The 16281-nt window shown below is 37.1% G+C and overlaps 2 protein-coding genes across 4 annotated transcripts in view; both read right to left on the bottom strand.

The window, feature by feature from the left end:
* LOC123720653 (leucine zipper putative tumor suppressor 2 homolog) overlaps positions 1–8171 on the bottom strand; it is an 89390-nt gene extending 81219 nt beyond the window's left edge. The window contains exon 1 of the mRNA XM_045677353.1: positions 8004–8171. The gene's annotated coding sequence lies outside the window, so the exon portion shown is untranslated. The remainder of the gene's footprint in view (positions 1–8003) is intronic.
* Positions 8172–11242: 3071 nt separating this feature from the next.
* Positions 11243–15775, bottom strand: LOC123706577. 3 transcript variants are annotated; one of them, XM_045655859.1, is made up of 4 exons: positions 15628–15775; positions 14843–15203; positions 14089–14174; positions 11243–13727 (listed from the first exon to the last, which is right to left on the bottom strand). In XM_045655859.1, exons 3-4 carry the CDS (start codon positions 14167–14169, stop codon positions 11874–11876), a joined length of 1935 nt encoding a protein of 644 aa, XP_045511815.1. In that variant the 5' UTR covers positions 14170–14174; positions 14843–15203; positions 15628–15775; the 3' UTR covers positions 11243–11873. The 3 variants fall into 3 exon arrangements, with proteins under 3 accessions (XP_045511815.1, XP_045511817.1, XP_045511818.1); XM_045655861.1 differs by having other exon boundaries at positions 14843–15200; positions 15628–15761; XM_045655862.1 differs by lacking the exon at positions 14089–14174.
* Between the last annotated feature and the right edge of the window lie 506 nt (positions 15776–16281).

Below are 16281 nucleotides of genomic sequence, written 5' to 3'. Positions count from 1 at the left end.
GATCAAGCAACTAGGCCAACACTACATTATTTTTAGGAAAGTAGAAAAAAATTAAACCGTATAATGTAAATTATAAGCATAGAGCTTTAAGCCCGACTTGTAGCCGTAAGTTTACTTGCAAACGCGTTCCTAACCTGCTATTAGCATTGCAATTTGCAAGCTTGCAGGAAGTTAGCTTGCAGAACATAATTATTACAAACATTTTAAATTAATTTCTTCCTATCTAAATCACACTTTCACCGATCTGTCTCTCGGATTTTGGTAGACTTGTAAATTTATTTTTGAAATAATTATGTCCGTTATTGCGTTGCCAAGGGCTAATGAGGATTGGCTAGACAATTCCTACGACCTTATGTACTTATATGTAATAATAAGCCTTAATTTGTCCACTTCTTATTTATTTATTTATGAACATTTCCTTACATTACAATATAAAAAAATTGAACATAAATAAATCAAAAGGCAACCACTGTGAGTAAAGAAGAAAGAAGTGCAAAAATACATATTACATATAGTTATAAAGAAGAAACTAAACAGGAACAAATAAATTAACTAAACTGATACTGGATGATAGGGAAAAACAAAAAGTCAAAAGAAAAAAGTGAAAAGTGCACATGAATCACTATAATACAATTCAAGATCAATCTCACATAAGTTAGAAGTTAGTAAGAAAAGGGATACGATGTGGACAGGTAATGTTTACAGAAGAAATTTAAAGGAAGATAGAGAAGGAGCTAAGCTAATAGGGACGGGAAGTGAATTCCATAGCCTGACTGCAGAGACCAGAGGAGTTATGAGATAGGATTTCAAGGGTATTTATTACATATAATATACAATTTTATTAAGCTACGCCCCTGTCCAGGAGAAGGCATCCTCTAACTGTTTCCACCCTATTTTATTTTTAAATATTTTTTGAATTGATAGACTAGAATAACATTTAAAAACTGAACTGATAATCATTTTTCCTGTATTTATTAGTCTTTAGTCTTTGAAAGAACCTAATTTGGCGGACTTCAAGACCTTTATGGCTGTTCCTAGGTAGTTCCAGCCACCTTATATCTAGTTTTTAATATTGCCAGATACAAGGCAATATTAATATCGTCTGGCAATGGGGCAAAGTAAGTAGCTTAATAATTATTGCCTCGATTTATTTACTTGTACTTACATTTATTCTTTGACTCAAATCGGGACATATAATAAATAGTCAATAAAAAAAAACACTTTTTAAAGCTTTAATATTTAGAAAAAGACTGTTGGCTTAAAATTTATCACAAAATATACGTACCTATCCAAAATATTTAGTTGTATTCATATTTATCAGAAGAACGAATTTGTCTTAATATATTTGGTGACGATTTCAAATATGAATGAAACTCTTGGCACGATTTTTTTTATACTCTGCTGCTCAAATGAACACTTTTGCGTCCCACAGTTTATTTCGGGGACACCGGGACTCGTAATTGGAAAAAGGGACAGTCCCGTTCAAAACGGGACGTCTGGTGACGTTAAATATACTGCAGGCGTGTTTGTTACAACCTTGGAAAAGCTTGTTTTTCAATAATCTCCGGTTCTCACTCAATCATATCACTACTTTACGACACTATAAAATTTAAAAAATTGCCTACATTTTAACAAACACCCACGCACAATATATTACTGAACGTCAGCGCTATTGAAGACTCTATGTTATTAGCATACCTGACTGGAAGTTAATTTGATTACGCTTCGCCAACATATTGTTACGAGCTAGGGGATCGGATAGAAAATGCCGTAGATTTCTTCAAAGGTTTATTTCTTGATAAATCAATGAGGAATTTATGGGCACAAATTAATTGCAGAGATTCACTAATAACACACAAAAACACAGTCACTAAATACTTCGCTTATGCACACTTCACACAGTACTTTATCACTTGTATTCACTTTATTCGCACTTTATCGTTTCGGTGTTTCTCTCCTGTTATCGCATTTAAAACTAAAGGCGACTAGTCGCGTTTCGGCTCGCTTATATATCCCTGGGAATAATTCTAAACAATATTCGAGAACTTTCTAGGCGGGCTTGCTACTGAGTAGCGATTGCACATTTCTAGAACGTCCGCACTCTTTGTCTCTTTCGCACGTTGCTCCGTCCTTGTCGTACGGCGTTCTAGAGTGCTCAGTCTAGTTTCGAGAAAGTTCTGATCTTCTCTCTCTCTCTCTCGTATCATTTCGTCCTTGTCTCACACCTAGAAAGTTCGGTCTAGAATATTCCTTCATCAAAGGGGTATACCTAGGCCTGAAAACGCCTGAAAACCGGTCTCCTGAAAACTGCACCAATCGACTACACATGTTCTGAAACTGACTGAAAAAAGGTTTCAGCTTCCTGAAAACTAGGGTAACATTATGGAAATTACAATTTTCTAATATGTGATTGACCCTGTCCTGAAACGGTCAGAAATCATATTTACAGCCTGCTGAAAAGTTCTCTAAGTAGTGGAAAAACCTAGAAACATTGTAGTCGACCCGTCTTCGTAACAATATTATATTTTTTGCACTAAATGAATCAGAATCCCAAGGGTGAGTGAAATTCCGTAATCCTTCGTATGTTCAGCAAGGTAACCTGGAGGGGATATAAATCTGTTTTTTTGTGAGAACAAATGAATAATAGTAAATATCTTGTAGATAAAGTTATAACGCGGTGGTCTAGCTTGCGATAGGTGAGGTGATGGGTGATAAATATTATGTTATCGGGACAGGATCGGAGCAAACCGCCTCGTGAGAAAGGATCGCTTTCAAAACTTTGATTACATACACCTGGGTGAATTGTGGGTTTATTTTATACACATGGCATACATATACGTACATAGGTATTGTAGGTGCTTTAGTACTAAACAGAAGTGACACTTAAAAGTCTAGTATATCGTATTTAAAAATATTTTGTTCGTATTTATTTACCGAAAGGACACGGGTACCTGCTTGTCGAGAATATTAGTAAAGCTGGAGTTTACAGGTAAAATCTTTGTTATGATAATATCGCAAAGTTGAAAGTTTGTAAACAGTTAAGATGGCGACTACGAAAATGCGCGCGAATCTTTTCAAATATAATATGCACGCTTTTACAGCTGGTAGTTAGACCGTTGCGTATATGGAATTTATACCTTCACACAACGCTCTATAGTGTTGAGTTCGAGTATACCATAAAAATATGTAAGGCCGTGTTGAAGATTTTAAAATATACCCGACTGCAACATTCGTTTTGGGTATAGTTTAAAAATATTTACCGTCATGTTAAGGATTTCAAAATATACCCGACCGCAACATTCGTTTGGGGTACGTATTAGATAAAGGGACATTTATTTTATAGGCTAGGAATTGAGGTAAATTATACGAGAACAAAACTGGAAATAAATGTGTATTAATTACTATAAAAATAATCATAAAATTAAAAAAAGAATTTAGCGCGCATTATGGACATTCATTTTAACATTCTGTCCTAAGTTATGTTTTCGTTTAGTTCTTATTGCTTCGTTGCGGTCGGGTATGTTTTAAAATGCTTACCGGGGCGTATACTAAATCTGAATGTATACCCGATATCAACACGCGCCAGTGACGTCACAAATGCTAGGTAAAGGTACGCTTTATTGAAATGATTTTTGTTTACTGGATTTGAAAATATACCCGACGGCAACGCGGTCTCTGACGTCATGAGCGTTGTGTGAAGGTATAAATTCCATATACGCTAGACCGTTAATGGTAATCTTTATGGTGCGGGTGGTTTGCGTTTGACAAAGCCGTATCTCACAATCGATCGTGACTCATCCGCTCGTTTATCTCGAAATATGCCGACTCTTGAGCGTTCTATGCTAGGGTTGGTACTTGTTCTACATATAATAAAATAGAGCCTTGAGATAATGCGACAGGGCTGAACACAGAGGTTTTATGACATATAGGACCGGGAAATTATGAGTTATACTTTACACTGCACCATAAATGATCACCATGCCGAAGCTAGCCAATTTTACAAAGAACCCAGATAACATCACGTAACACTAAAAAACAGAAAATATACACTATTATTAACTTTAAATACAAAAGTATTATCTGTAATTTACTAATAATTTACTGTATCTTATCAAAAACATTTAAATACAATTTGACTATTGTTAGCTTCTAATATTAATTTAATTAAATTCTAAACATTTTTATGAAACATATTCTTAAGAATCTTGCTACAAGTGCGCATGTGCAATAGGTATTCATTTGACTCGTTCGGTTGTTTACGAGTTGTTACGAATTGACTTGACCATCTTCCCGAAGTGGGATGGTCGAGTCGGAGGAGGGAGTTGTGATTATAAAAGAGGTTGTGACACATGCGCACGGGCCTTTTCTTCGTACAAGTTTGAAGTTATACAGTTCACGTAAAATCAGTGAAGTAAATTATAGTGAATTAAGTCATCATTGAAGTGTTTAATTTCCTACCCTAAGAACTAAATCAACTACCGCTAACAACGTACTTTAAGCATAAAACCTTGCAAAGATTAAGAGTTCGTCTGGCTATTCGCGCTGAAAGGTGACCTATCTGTGTGACGAGTGAATGAGACACCTAAGTCACAGACATGCCCGTTTTTGCGATGTCGTAAACTCATTTAACAAATATTGATGCTTGATGCTTTTAACCCCTATTGCTTTTTATTAAATGAGTCGGTCGAGTACATTTGTTAAGTTCAGTTAAGTGACAACTTGATTTGGTCACATTATAATGACAAGATGTCACTAAACGTCAAGTCCTAAATATAACCTTTGGTCGTAAAGATGTGGTCACCCTATGCTAGAACAATGTTGGATCCGATATTCATTGAGTTATCGTGGTTCCTATCACTTGCCTTTGTTGTCTTCATTCGTGCTTTTATTGTTGACCATGAAATTATATTTTGTTCATAGCTGCTCTATGAAAGCTAGAAGCGGCACCTCGATTAAAAATACTGGTGATCATTTACACGCAACGTAGAACGCGGAATCGTTATGACAGCTGTCATTATCCAAACAATTTTTTTAAAAATAATCAAAAGAATGACGCCATCGTTTTGTCTTACAGTTTACATTCACAACTATGATTTTAATTTTAATTAAATGACGTAACTTTGCATGTTGCTTTATTGGTTGATTTCGATAACATAATCGAAAATAACAAAAGGTTTCACAATATAATGTCGAACCTAAACAGTTACAGTAACATAAAACCATCAAAAGATTATTTTGCTTCTGTGGCAATTTAGCAAATATAATCATTAGCATTGGAGAACTTTGAACTATATATTGCACACTTAACATTTCTATTGTGAGATTCGATTAAGTAGGTTAATTTTATTATAGTACATATTGTCACTTTTATTCAATTGTTTGTTTTCATTTAATTTTGTTATATACGCACTTTTAGTGTTAAGCAATATGTTTCCAATGAGTAAAACAGAGAATTCCCTTGAGTTTTCATTGCCCGTTATAAATAATAAATGGTTGCAAATAAATAATTATTTTAAAAAATTTCATTACTAACATTTCGCGTGATTTTTATATGGTAATGTTTCCAATATCCGTTCGATAATTTCTTTGTTCGGAACAATACTTTTTTCTTATTTTGACGTAAAACTGATATAGGTATTGATATAATAATGATGTAACAGATAATAATCAGGATTACGTTCCGTTTGTCTTAATATCTAGAGCGATTTCACTACAAATAAATTGTTCTAATAACAACTATGTATATATATATATCTATTTATTACGTAATTAATTACAAATGGATTAACGGTTTATTATTTGATATATTATAATAATAGTGCATTTCGTTAAACATTTTTCAAATATATATCAAAGTAAAAGCAACATATCTATTTGTTATTTTATTGTAAATTACATATAACCATATGGCATAATACTGTAACGTGTGAGGTAAATATGCTATTTTAAAAGTAAACAATACCTTTGTTTGCCTAGTCTTTTGGCTTCTAAATGTTGAACATAATTAAAATATGTTGCAGGTCATGTTAATTGTCAAACACAAAGTCAATTCGATAAAAAATTGACATTATTATTCAGGAAATTAGAGCGGGAAAGAGAATACGCATGACGTAGTTAAGACCTACGAAACATCAGTTGAAGTAAAAAAATTAAAAAAATAGTTGTAAAATACACATATAAATAATTAAGACTTTATAATAATTAAGGACAAATTAATGATTATCTGGAAAAAGTGGTCAAGGTACTTATTAAAAGACGCAATATAAAAATCAAAAGATTGCATTATCGCGATCAGTTCTAATATGTAAATGTTATGCGGAAATAAACGTAACAGGCGAATGGGGTTACCATTTTATTATCGAGTTATAAAATTATAATATTGGCAACACTAGAATCGTGTTTCTTATTTCAACACAATTTAAAAATATGGATAATATATCCATATTATAATGTTACAACATCAATTTCCATAACCAACAATTTACTAAAAAAAGTAGGTGTAATATAACAAATAGCCAAATTTAATGCTTTGTACAGATAGTGCTAAAAAATTTATTCGATAACTCCTATAAGAAATTTTGCGGCGCATCATTATACTTAATAATTTATTCACATAATTATGTAGTTTCATCTAGACACACACTATTTTATTTATTTATTATATTATAATCGAAATGGAAGTCGTATAAAAATGCCTGATTTCTATCTAAAACCACACCACAGCCTGGCTTTATGGTCAGGCCTGGACAATGCCTGGTTATAATTATGGTACTATTTATTACTTGTGGGAAATAATCTAAGGCTATCTCCAGCATCAAAGATCACTAATAAGCTAGCTTACACCTAGAACATGCTGTTCTCATTGCCTTTATATAAATATCGCAAATATGCGTTATTAGGTATGTAGGATTTACTATATATATATATATATATAAATTTAAGTTTAATAGGAGGTTGATTGAGCTTTATTTAAAGCAATAATATTTGTTTAGTGAAGGCGAGCTTCTTTTTCGTTATCCTCATGTCGTATTAAAATATATAATAAATTAATCGTTGATATATAATAAAACGTCTAATAAATATAATAGAAAGTCTAACACTTTATTAATAACAGAATTTTAATGTGCAATATTCAAATTCTACATACTAAGTACTTGATGAAAAAATGTGAAAATATATCATGAGCTACTAAATCTAAATAAAAAGTTATAAATATGTGAATTATTATGTTTTACCGCGATTTCGGTTTTTAGCAGATCCAAATTTGAAAAAGGAGTAGGTAGGTAGCTCAATCGAGGTTATATTTAAATTTGGAAAATAAATATAAAATTATTGCCCACCCACAAATTTTTGCAACTTTGAAAAAAACACTGGAAATTTTGCTAATAGTTATTTAAATCCCCGTTTAGGGAGTAGAGGTGCCAAATCTAATTGACAACAAACTCATCAATTAGTATCTTTCCCGCGTTATTCCCATTAGTTTAAGGGCGAATAAATAAATAAGAATTGACATTACATTTTACATAGGTACATACAATACGTTTTACCGAGTTTTTTAATGTCTACATTTTTGAAGATAATTAAAACTGAGATCATAATAACTATAATACTTAATGTATCAAAACTTTAATAAAGCTGATTCTTACAATAATTGCAGTTAGGTCAATTACCTACTCAAGTTTTTAAATACTATACTTTGCTTATGTGTTCCTTGTATAATCAAGCATTTCACATTCGAAGGAATTAGTGAAATGATTCAACATCTGGAATCAAGATGATATTTTGGCAAAGCTTCTAAGTTAGGGCGTTACTTTAAACAACTTGAATAACTTATCCTAACCTAATCTACCATCTTCGTCAGTAAAGTTCATTTATCAGTACAAGTGCTTTAACCTGTCTCATTCGAGTAGTACACGATAATAATTCTGTGAATTCAAAGTATAGATTGACCAGCTTAATATTTTTTTTTTCGGAGTAATAATAGTGAGAATAATTTCGCTCACCTTTTCTCCGGGTACAGTCCACACGAAACAGTTGTAAAACTTCACAATGCGTCCGCAATTCACAAAGTTCTACGTCCAAAACTAGATTTTAGTTTATTTGTTTGACGAAATAGTAGCTTCACTGTTATTTCAAATCAACAAACCGGCTCGCTCCCGTCGAGGCACCGCGTGCATTTCAATGGATGAAAGTGTAAACTAAGGTTTTTGTATCGCGCGGTCTTGCTCTAACACAGGCGCGAGAAAAGGACGAAATTGTCGACTGCTGTCAAGTGTGGTCTAACCGAGTGGCGACTTCGCCCACTACTTTCCTATTAATTCGTTTTCAAAAAGAGCAAGATAAATAAAAAATATATTCTCATTTATTTGTTAAAACACTATAGGTATAGCCGTCGTCAAGTAGTTGGCCGCATGCTTGCTAACAAGTAGGCTCGCAATACTAGTCTAATACAAAAACCAGTACAATTCGAGCGAGAATCTATTAGTCCTATTAGTATAGGCTCTATACAAACTACGTAATAAATTATTATAGCGGAACTCTTAGTAAAAACATTAAAAGGAAAAAAGAAAACAACAACAGATTAGTTTAATTTTTATTTTCTTCCCATTGATGGCAAGACCAGAGTAGTGAGCACAACCTAAAATAACGAAAATGGTAACTATTTTCAGGGATAACCACTTCTAAGCATGTTAAATATCGTCTAGAAATATTTTTATAATAATCGATCTACACTAAACGTATGAGACTACATGAATTAAACAATAATGATTGGTGCCAATCAAGTAACGTGCATATTTGTGTACAAATTTTATTGAGAAGGTAAATCGAAGTGGAGTATTTGTTAAAAATGTTTGAAAACCCTGAATTTAATATTTGGCACCAAATAATAAAACGTGAAATCCCCAATGCTCATACTCCGGTATAAAAATACATTTTTTGAGTTACACTGTAACAGTAGTGACCACTAGTAACGGCTTCAGAAATCGAGTTAAGATAAGGTCTTGCTTAGTCTATAATCTCATAGTCAATTTTAATTAGCAATTCTTTATCGGTGGTATTATTTTACTGGCAATACTGAAAATTACTAAAAACGCCACCACTAGTACAGTGTTTTATAATTATTTAATTGATATTTAGAAAGGAAAGAAATTAATATATTGATATGCAACAAATATGCATGTAACCAAGGCGAGACAGCAATCGGTTACAAGCCGACTTGTTCTCGAGCCGAGAGCATTGCAAGACAAAATGTTTAACTACATGCAAACTTTTTTTGTATTTTTTATTTTACGTGTGCTGAATAGCGACGTGTCCGAAATTAGATTGCTCTCTACTCAATGTTAATTATTCGCCGATCGTGAAATTGCCATTACCAATACATATCGACAAAGCTCGAACACCACTCGATATTAGGTGGTTTATTTGGGGACGACGGGTTTACCATCAAATCACTCGAACCAATACCTTCCGCTACGATTGATTAAGTAATCTAACAGTACATATCATTGATACTAGCTTATAAGGCCATTCATTTCAATGATTGAGCTCTTGCAGGCCACAGACTGAGTTAGGCCATGTGTTATATTTCATACTTTATACGGTATGAAGATTCTGCCAAGTTAAAATAACTTAGTCTGTGACCTGCAAAAAGCTAATATTAGAGTTAGCACCGGTGGTTATGAGTCCCCCAAAGAGCACCGTTGCCAACTCTGTCGTTTCACAGGCAAACTATGAAACGACACTTAGATGTTTAAACTATCAAGTTTAGCACATTACATTAGATCAAAGCTAATCAAATATATTATATGCAAACTTGACTAACAATTATTTTTTTTAGATTTTCAACTTTTTCCGAGGTTCGTTTTAGCGAATATATTTAATGGAGTAAGTACAATAGTATGAATCTATGACAAACTGATGAACATAAGATTAAATGAATCGAAATGATAATTAGTTGTATGGTTTAAAATATCCAACCGTTCTAATATAGCTTTAGTCATAGTTGAAAGTAAAATAACATTCCGTGTTTAAAGTGTCAATGGGGGCCACGGGGCCAATGATCGAAGGTGGAGTACATTGTCACTGTAAACACAGAACCGACAGTTAAACAATATAACATTTATAAACAATTGAAATCCTCTATAATACATTATTTTCACAATTATTTAAATATACATAATACATGTATATACAGTAGCCATTCCGATGCAATAATTTGCAAATATATTTTTTTGTTATTTTTTCTTTTTCAGTTAATACAAACAGAAGTAAATCACATTACAGAAAATAAATGAATAAATAATTACAATATATAAACACGACACAATAGTAAGAATTTGCAATTTGATGATAACGTTAAGGAAGGCTCTTTTAATGATAAATATATATATAGGAGTATTTATACAGAGCGGCAAGCTTATCGGCCCAATCACCCCAAGATTGGTCTCTGTATAAAATGTCACCCACAGTGACACAGCGGTCGCGACTCCCCAAACAAAAACGAAGATATAAAATATAACATACACTTCTTATGCATTACATAAACTATAATAAACTGTTACGCCTATGAACTTGCCCATCCATCTGGTCAACACACTGCGGCCGACCAAATTTTCCCAAACTGGCAACACTGGCCTAATAAATACTACACAACACTAACTGCAGCGAGGGCAGTACAAGCGTTATATAACATTTACCCGAGATTTGGGGAAATTTGACCGGCCGCGTCCGATCGGAACACACTAGAGGCGTCGCCACCTCGACGAACATTGTCCTTCGTATAAAACTCTACACTTTAATTACTAATAGGGCAGACACGGGCCAAACTTCGCCTGCCATCCTAAAATAAACGGCTAATCAATAAAATCGCCGCGTTTAACTTAAGACACATCGGACTTTAACCGTCAACAATTGCAACATTGGCAACATTATCCTAAACTTTCTAAACTACCCAATGCCGATAACGGAAACAATTTTGAACGCACAAAACGAGAGAAAAAAAATTCAACAAAATCCAGTTTTCAACAAATTTAAACAATGGACGACGTTTTGTAAGAATTATATTAAAATCGTCCCGGAGAGCCCGACGCGAAATGCTCTCCTTCATCACTCCGAGTAGAGTTTCGGAGCGAAAGCATTCCGGCGAGAGTTCCTTTATAATATAAATCGCTACAAAATATTGAACTAAAAATAAAATGACTCCATCGAAGATATGTAGCACTTTCGCCCTCGTGAGATTGGATTTTTACACTACGACTATTGCTATTTTAACCGCCTCACGAAATATTTTAAAGGCTTCTAAAGCTCATCGCGTTATCTTTATCCTAGCGCTTTCGTATCTCTAGGATTATTTGTCGAATTTATCAAAACAACGCGGGCAATTGATACATAGAACGCGAAAAGTTCGATAGAGGCCGCCTCGACACGATATATACGGTTGCGGTCTCTCCGAAGGCCTTTTCCGCAGATCACACGTAGTTATCCTGCCCGAGCGGCGTCTCCTAACTAGGTGTGGCGCGACCATATACTGGGACGATTCATTTTTTCATTATTAGTTCATTAATTTCCCGATTAAATGCCTTTCGAGTTCGCGTCGTAAAAATTAACAGTCACAGTATAGGCGTTCACGCCGAACGGAATCCATTAGATCGCAACGCGGCTGTCAATGATGGGTTGCCAACCTATCGTAATGTATATTTAAAACAAAACAAAATATAGAAAAAATCTCTACCGTCGTAAAGCGATATTAGTTCATCGACAAGTTGGCCAAGAACTGTAGCGAAACCTCGCTAAACACAAATGACATTTTCAGATCCTTACAGAAGCGCGGCCGACTGGAAGTTCGCTACAGTCATCATTGAGGCGGCAAAGCCCTACCGGGTGAGAGGGCGGTCCAGGGCCGGTTCGCAACAGTGGAGGAAGCGGGCGTGAGGGTGGTTGCACGAGGCGCCTCCCCCGCAGCGCAGCGCGGCCGAGTGACGTCGCTTCCGGTCCGAGCCGACCGCGTTGTCCTCGGCGACGCCCGGCTCGTTGTCCGCGTCGCCCGCGTACATCCGGTGCGCGGCGCTGATGTCGGAGAGCAGCTCCTCCCAGTCCCGCGACAGCTCGTCCGGCGGGACGGACGCGCCGCTCGGGCCCGGCTCCACGGCGCACTCGCACACGCGCGCCTCGCTCCAGATGCTCTCGATCCCGCTGGGCCTCATCTTCTTGGCCGAGCCGCCGCACTCGTCGCACGCCCACGCGTCGCCGCGCTCCGTCTGCACCGCCGCGTCCGTCTGCCGCACCGGGAACCGCAGCTTGAATCTCGTGTCCTCCAGGTCCGGGCAGCGCTGCGCCTCGGTGAGGTTGAGCCGGCCGTAGTCGATCGCGTTCGGCATGCGATACTCGAGGTAGCGCTCGCGCGAGCCCTCGAGGTAGACGCCGCCGGACGGGCTGCGCTCGAACTCGACCGCGTCGTAGTCGCCGCAGATGTCGAAGGTGTCGCCGTCGGCGTAGCGGGGCGCCTCCGTCTTCAGCTCGCGGCGTATCGGGCGGAAGTGAGTGCGCGAGAAAGTGAGCGGATCCTCGCGGTCGATGTCCGGCGGGGGCCGGGGTCGGGGCGCCGGAGGGGGCCGGTGGACGGGGGCGAGACGGTCTCTGCGAGGCCGCGGGGGCACCTCGACGAATCCGCTGTTGTCGCGGCTGTGGTTGATCGCGGCGAAGGAGCGCATCGTCTCGGCGACCGTCGACAGAGCGTCGTAGAGCTCCTCGCCCTCGTAGAGGCTGAACGATTCCAACTCGCGGGGGCACTCCGGCTCCCTTATGTTCAACGGGCGGAGGCGATCGTGCAGGCCTTCGGCTATCTTCGAGGGGGATTCGGTCCTCTGCGGCCGGGCGACCGGGAAGTTCGTGGACCAGATGCTCTCGGTCAGCAGGCTTCTCTTGTCGGCGGACGGTTCGGCGAAGAGGCGGTCGGAGGGCGACGACAGGAGGTCTTGGAAGTCGATCGGCAGATCTTGATACTCATCGTCCGGAGTGTTTTGATCTTTCGACCATAGAGCCTCGATGCTGCGATCGAACTTGGCCTCGAATTTCGCGTAGAGTTCCTCGTCCATCGGACTCCTCGCCCTCGGGGTCGGGTCTTCGGCGATGACCCAGTGGGCGTCGAGGTCCAGGCTGTCGTCCCAGTCCGGCACCATGTTGTCGTTGGAGCGAAACTTGGCTTGGCTGATCTCCTTGATCTCGTCGGTGACGGTGTTCTCGCAAGTGGCGTAGCCCTCGTCGAAGGCGATGGCCCGAATGAACTCCTTGACGGGGTCCTGTGTCTCAATGTCCCAAACCCCTTCGTGCGTCATCCACTCCGGCATGTTCTCTTTGCTCTCGAAAGATCGGCTGTAACTATTGTAACGTTTTCTGCTGTTCTTCTTTTGACCGTGATATGAGTTGCGCCGCTCTTTGCCCAATGAAAACTTTTTATTTTTGCAATTCCAATCCTGCGCAATTGCCAATTCACTCTGCATTTTGACCTTTGTGTCGTTCTTACGACACCAAGCTGGCGGCGGCAAATAGTACTGCAATGGCGACTCTTGCGCTTTCTTCAGAGCCGGGAATGCAGCGTAGTATCGACGAACAGCCTCAGTTTGCTCTAAGGAACAAGTTGGCATTCCTAAGAGAGTTGTGCTCTCTTGGTCCTTGATGTCTTGAAGTCTTGTGCACAGTTGATCAACAATGTTGTCAAGACTGGACTCCTGAAATGACAAAACTATAGTTATTTCACAATTCTAAGGTTCAAAGGTAGCCTCAACTTTATAAAATTGCAACCATGAAATACCAAAATAATAATGTTATACCTACAACCTACATTAAAACAAAGGTGTTTATGATTTGTCAGTATGCATTTAAAATTTTAATTAAGATTCAAACAAAGGAACAAAAGGAAGTATGCTAACAAAACGGACCAGCAAAATAAAACTTAGTGCTCTTCACAGGCAACATTATAATGTCAAACTTCACTTTTGATTATTGATTAAACAAAACGCAAGGCCGAATTGATATTTCCAAAATATGTTGCCTCTGAATTATGGAGTGGTGATATCACAAGAAACCGACCTTTGTGTAAGGGCTCTTAAAACTGTTTAACGTCTTCATTTTACTGTTACAGCCTCTTTCCAGAATTACTGAGCACTGCATATCCTCTTGACAGTAAAGAAAATAGTAAAAAATTATTAGGGGTTTGTGAGTTTTATCTAATAAGTTAATGATCTTGTTTATTCAACATACTTTATCAGTAAACTTTAAAGGGAATTATTTATTAATGACTTTGCATTAACTAACAATACATTTCTCTTAATGGGCAGTAGCATATTATAAAACAAAGTTTTGAACTTTGATACTTTCAAAACTCAGATGACTAATTTTATTTAATTGCTATCTTTTATTGTCCTTGGATCTTGATGAAATGGAAAGATAATGATTTGAATTAGTATTATTCTTTGTTCTTATTAACATTAAGCCTTACAGCATTAGCATTACATATGTATCGAAATACAAATAATATCAGACATGTTCTAATTGTTTGTTTGTTCTAAATTTAATAAACACAAATACTTGGTAAATAAATATTTTTTAATCATTAAACAACCTTGACCAATTATCGATTGAACTCGATAATTTTCTATGCAATGGTAGACAAAAGTATATATCACTATACAATATTGTTTTGTTCCCACTGGACTTTTGTGTATTGTATTAATTATAGTTTAGGCTAACTGTTCTTCTTGATGCAAAGCTTACATACGTCAGTAATAAATGTTAAGCATTTAATTTGCTGAATTAGCTAAAATCGTTATCATATAACACTTACCGGTAGAGTCTGTGTATATCAGATGGGGAGCGGGATGAGGTGAAGTTCCTTTGATGTCGCAGGCCAGCCGGCGTGGGCCTGGCTTCCTCTCTTGTTTTTACGCATTCTGCCCAAAGTAATATAACTCGCCATAAAATTCAATCATCGTGCTCAGAAATCGAGTGTCCATTATTCAATCGCCGTTGGCCGTGTTATAGTATCGATCCTCAAATTGCCGCCTTCCTCTTAATACATGCTTATGTCTTTGGCCTTTTTCTTTGCTAGTTTGGAGTTATGTACAAGCGGTCACGTTTAATAAAGTTTGTACAATCGCATTGTCACTAGCGATCAACGAATGACGCACTTCGTGCACCCCTTACTTCTGAAACAACAGGCTATTTATTTACAACTATGTCACGTGTTGTTTGTTATATTTATCGTAATGACTTGCAAGGGCACAAAGAATTTCATGGAAATCTATACCCGCCCCGCCGTGCTAAATGGGTCGATGGCGCCAAATTAACGTCATTCATGCAAGGGTGAGAATATGCACTCTTGCAATAGTTATGATTCTGTCGTAACACAATAAACATTAGATAATAGAGTTATCACGAAATTCGTGAGTAATGTAGTAGTGCCAGTCTTTGAGTTATGTGTACTTAAAAGTGAATTCTACAACCTGCGATCATAAACTAAACGTTGAAATTTCACAAGGCGATAGTATTACATGATACACTTTCACTGAGGATGCGTGGTCCACTTCGCAATGGAAAACAATATATAATCAAATCAAAACATAAACTTACCCGTAGTAATTTATGTGGGGAAATTATCATGATAATTTCTATACACACACACCCCGCATGAAAAAAAACATGGCAGCCACGATAAGTGAGAGTCGAAAATTACAATTTGCGCAACGCCGTCAAAAGATTACTATGACGTCTCATCCTCGGCCAATAACGATGCTTCGATTTTCGAAAAATTTCAAAATGGCCGACAGAGAGCCCGTGATTATGAGATTAAATTTTTTCAATGATGTGATTCGTCAATATGTGTGTCGGCGTTTCTATTGGTTGTGATTATTGAACGGCGACCAATATAAACTCTCATCTGGCCAATCTGTCATGATTTTCGCGCGCATACTTTCCCGCGTCATTTTAAATTACAGATTAATGGCGTCCTGTAGTGGAGTGCATTGTTTTAATACCAGTATTACAGTTACTAAACATTATGTCTATAAAGTAAGGATGTATATCCTATTTCCTTTTTTTAACCTATACCTGACACATCTTGTAATAGCTTTCATTTGAAAATTGCCCTTGAATTTATTTGAAAATAAATTCATACAATTTGTATGGAGAATTTCTCAAGTCACATTGCATTACATCATAAAGACTTATGTAACCTACTTACTTTTTGTTTTTTAATTATGTATATTATGGTAACAAAGCATAAAT

The sequence above is a fragment of the Pieris brassicae genome, chromosome 2 (genome assembly GCF_905147105.1).
Source record: "Pieris brassicae chromosome 2, ilPieBrab1.1, whole genome shotgun sequence".
Lineage (NCBI taxonomy): Eukaryota > Metazoa > Arthropoda > Insecta > Lepidoptera > Pieridae > Pieris > Pieris brassicae.
The sequence above is the reverse complement of the archived record's forward strand: the minus strand, read 5'-3'. Positions and strand labels throughout refer to the sequence as shown.

What these genes read in the sequence shown, in the direction of transcription:
- LOC123706577 (XM_045655859.1), bottom strand. Translation starts at nt 14,169, where the DNA reads ATGCAGTGCTCAGTAATTCTGGAAAGAGGCTGTAACAGTAAAATGAAG. An exon ending in TTAAGAGCCCTTACACAAAG is followed by an intron (nt 13,728 to 14,088) that starts GTCGGTTTCTTG and finishes TTGTCATTTCAG; the next exon opens with GAGTCCAGTCTTGACAACAT.